A 4,321-nucleotide genomic window follows, 5' to 3' on the forward strand; every position below is an offset into this window, starting at 1 on the left:
AAAAAAAAAAAAAAAAAAAATTAGCTAGGCCTAGTGGTATGCACCTGTAGTCCCAGCTACTCAGGAGGCTGAGATGGGGCAGTCACCTTGAACCTGGAAGGTTGAGACTGCTAGTGAGCCAAGATTGTGCCACTGCACTGCAGCCTGGGAGACAGAGTGAGACCATGTCTCAGAAACATAAAAAGGGGAAATTATATTGTATCAACCATGTACTAAGATCATTCTCATCCCAGTGCAGTGGCTCATGCCTATAATCCCAACACTTTGAGAGACCAAGGAGGGAAGATTGTTTAAAGCCAGGAGTTCGAAACCAGCCTGAGCAACAAAGCAAGACCCAATCTCTACAAAAAATATTAAAAAAATAGCTGAGTGTGGTGGCACGAGCCTGTAGTCCTAGCTACTTAGGAGGCTAGGCAGGATTGCTTGAGCCCGGAAGTTTGAGGTTACAGTGAGGTATGATTGTGCCACTGCACTCTAGCCTGGACGATAGAGTGAGACCCTATCTCTGAAAAAGTAAAAAAATAAAATCATTATCTTTTTAATATAGACATTCAGTTCAAATTTGCAATGAATCATTGTTAAAAACTATTTTAAGTGAGCTAAAAGATAGATCCTACATGTACACAGCAGTTTCAAAATAGTATTTACCCTTTTCTAGACATGTCAGATTGGTAAATGGAGCTAACAGGCAAGTAGGAACAGTGAATTTCTTTTTCAGATTGTATGCTTTAATAAAGTTATAAGAATTTACGTGTCCTTTTTAATCCTCTAATTTGTTTCAGCTTTGAGGCACCGGTTTGATCTCTTTTTTTTTCCTTATTTCACAGGTGAAGAACAAGTCCCTGATTTTGTCACTTTCCTTTATCAAATAACTAGAGGAATTGCAGAAAGGAGTTATGGATTAAATGTGGCTAAACTAGCAGATGTTCCTGGAGAAATTTTGAAGAAAGCAGCTCACAAGTCAAAAGAGCTGGAAGGATTAATAAATACGAAAAGGTCAGAGTGATTGTGCTGCATTTTTTCATTTGTAACAAAACTTAAGTTGTCCAAGAAAGAGGAGTGTCCTGAAAATGAACATCAGATCTACTTTTAAGCACCTCTTCAAATATTCTGAACCATTTAATTATGATGAAGTGAAAACAACTCTTGCAAAGCTCAGGTGAATTCAGTCCATCTTTATTAGATCATTATTAAGTTGCTAAATTGGTTTTTCAGTCATTTTTTTAAAGAATTTAGTTAACCCCTTAATATGTGCCAACACATTAGTTGCTTTAAACATGCAGTTATGCCAAAGGTTATTGAAGATATTTAGAACCTACAGAGGATTTCATTTATTCAGAGATTTTATTCATATATGCAATGATTACATCCAGAAATTCTATCAGAACATTAATGAAAATAATAGTATTATGTAACAGGCAATCGTAGTCAATATCCACATGTCACTTATTTTGTAGATTGTGACAAATTTTTCATTCTAAACTGGCTTCTGTCACTTTAAATGCTTATGGGAATACTTTCCACCTTTTACCCTTTCTATCCAGCCAATATGTTGTCAGTATATAAACTAATCTTAATGTAAACCTGAGATATACTTTGGAAGAAAGATATTCCTAGGAAGATATCATATTAATAAATAGTAAATTATAGCCTTTTGTTTCCCAAATATAAAATTATAAAACAACATAAGCTCCCGATCTACCTACTGCCCCCACCCCACCCCACCCCCACCATACTTGGGTAGCCTGATGTGCTGGGGACAGGACATTAGTACCCTGGTTGATAATTATATGACCATGACGAACAGATTGTTGATCAAATAAAAGATCTTGGCTGGCTACTGGTGGTCCCTGTGTTATACTCCAAGAATATTCTTTGGTTCTGGGAATTATTACCAGATTTCAATATTTAAATAATAATGCCTATCAAACTAGCAAAAGAAACAGTTGCTAACTTGTTTACCAAGGTGCAGTAGTACAATTAACTTCTCTTTCCCTACCTCCTCCCTCCTGTGCTTCCGCCTTACTCTCTTCCACTTTGGTATACTGTAGTTGACCAAGTCCAGAGTACTAGACTCTACAAATGGCACACAGCCTCCTCTGGTGACACTCTTTTCTGGCTCATTTCCAAATCACAATGCCAAAACAGAAGCAAAGTGGCATGATCAGTTTCAGCCTATAACTGGCAGATTCATATAAAATTTTTCCTGAGGGAAAGTTATCTGTGAGAATTTAAAAATAAACTTAACCCTCTTCCTCTGCAAAGTCCAGAGACAAATTTAAATTCCTTTTAGCTGTCATCTTATTATTGTTCTTTTTCTCTGAAAAAAAGCCAGAATAAAACTTTACTACAAAGGATATATATACAAGATAGCAACAAAATACATCAATTTCTATATTTGCTATAGAAATATATGCAAGATAATAATAAAATATGGCAATTTCTATATTTTCATATATTCTTGTTTCTGCTGTAGAGCCTATAAAGCAAGAGCAAAATATTTCACAGATTACTCATAAATATTTTAACTCGTCCAACTAGTAAGTGACATTTTGAAATTAATGAAGTTATTTTGACAAGAGAATTATTAGAAGACGTGGCATGAGAATGGAATCTGATAATTTTATCATGATACTGTATTTGTTATTTTACCTTTTTCCTAAAAATTCTTATCATATAAATTCCTTTGGCCAGACCAAAGAAATCAAACAGAATCTTGGGCCTTAGTGTGGATTTGTTATAATAGTTACTATATATTGAATGGTTACTGTGTGTAGAAATCATTCTGAGCAGTCATTTGCAGCAGCCTACACACTGTGCCAGTTACTGTGGTCATTGCTTTACATACATTAACTCATTTCATCCCTACGGCAGCCTTATCCCCATGGTATGTTTGGGGAAAGTGAGGCCAGCAAGGACAGGACACTAACCAACACTAGCTAGTTGACAGTGGAGCAGTAATTGGAATTCAGATACTCTAGCTGCAGACCCTAAATACTCAACTGGATTGCTATTCTGCAGAAAAAAAAAGTAAGTCTATGGTATGCTGATATTTTACTCAGTAATTAGCTTTATTGTCTTTGGCTGGTGTTACTTTTCATCCTGGGAACACGTCACAGGAGTTTTTTGTCTTCAGGTGCAAATAAGCACACACTACCAGCCTCTAGCAGAGTTTGAAGGGGAAGGAGGTCAGGTTCTCCCCTCTGGGTTGGTGGGGGTAGAGATTTTAGGAGAAGGCACAGAGGCAGTAGTGGCAATTGATACCCGGGGTCCCTTGATTATAGTAGCAGCTCTGAAGGGTGACAACACAGCTTCCTAACTATAGAGCCTGCCTGGTATTCAAATGTTACAGACTTTTCATATCTTCTGATGAGACGTATTGTCCCCCAGCAATTTCATTTATTAAATAAGTAGTATTTTCTTTTTCCCCAGGAAGAGACTAAAGTATTTTGCAAAGTTATGGACAATGCATAATGCACAAGACCTGCAGAAGTGGACAGAGGAGTTGGAAATGGAAGAAACACAGACTTCTCTTCCTCATTAAAATGAAGACTACATTTGTGAACAAAAAATGGAGAATTAAAAATACCAACTGTGCAAAATAACTCTCCAGTAACAGCCTATCTTTGTGTGACATGTGAGCATAAAATTATGACCATGGTATATTCCTACTGGAAACAGAGGTTTTTCTCAAGACAGCCTTTTTCAGGTTCCTGTCTTCCTATCTTTTCTAAGTATAAACACTCTTGAATAGACTTCTACTTTTAATTAGAAAATTTCATGGACAGAAAGTCCAGTAAAGCCTTAAGTGGTAGAATATAATTCACAAGCTTTTGGAGGGTGATATAAAAATTTACTTCATACTTTTATTTGTTTCAGTTCAGATAATTGGCAACTGGGTGAATCTGGCAGGAATCTATCTTTCCATTTGAACTAAAATAGTTTTATTATGCAACCAGTTTATCCACCAAGAACATAAGACTTTTTGACAAGAAATAAAAAGAATTGGACTGGCATGGTGGCTCACACTTGTAATCCCAGGACTTTGGGAGGCCAAGGCAGGCAGATCACCTGAGGTCAGGAGTTCAAGACCATCCTGGCCAACGTGGCAAAACCCCATTTCTACTAAGAATACAAAGTACTAAAAATACTACTAAAAATACAAAAAAAATTAGCTGTGCTTGGTGGCACATTCCTGTAGTGCCAGCTACTTGGGAGGCTGAGGCAGGAGAATCACTTGAATCTTGGAGGCAGAGGTTGCAGTGAGCCAGGATCACGTCACTGCACTCCAGCCTGGGCAACAGAGCAAGACTCCATCTCA

General features: G+C 37.1%; 1 protein-coding gene across 5 annotated transcripts in view; it reads left to right on the plus strand.

The window, feature by feature from the left end:
• Positions 1–3,682, plus strand: part of MSH3 (mutS homolog 3) — a 226,200-nt gene extending 222,518 nt beyond the window's left edge. For all 5 annotated transcript variants that reach the window (XM_017507523.2, XM_017507543.2, XM_017507530.2 and 2 more), the window contains 2 exons: positions 828–996; positions 3,433–3,682. In XM_017507523.2, coding sequence (XP_017363012.1) covers positions 828–996; positions 3,433–3,544 — 281 coding nt within the window. In that variant the 3' untranslated portion in view covers positions 3,545–3,682. The remainder of the gene's footprint in view (positions 1–827; positions 997–3,432) is intronic.
• Positions 3,683–4,321: the final 639 nt, after the last annotated feature.

Source organism: Cebus imitator, unplaced genomic scaffold (genome assembly GCF_001604975.1).
Source record: "Cebus imitator isolate Cc_AM_T3 unplaced genomic scaffold, Cebus_imitator-1.0 Scaffold16, whole genome shotgun sequence".
Taxonomy (NCBI): Eukaryota; Metazoa; Chordata; class Mammalia; order Primates; family Cebidae; genus Cebus; species Cebus imitator.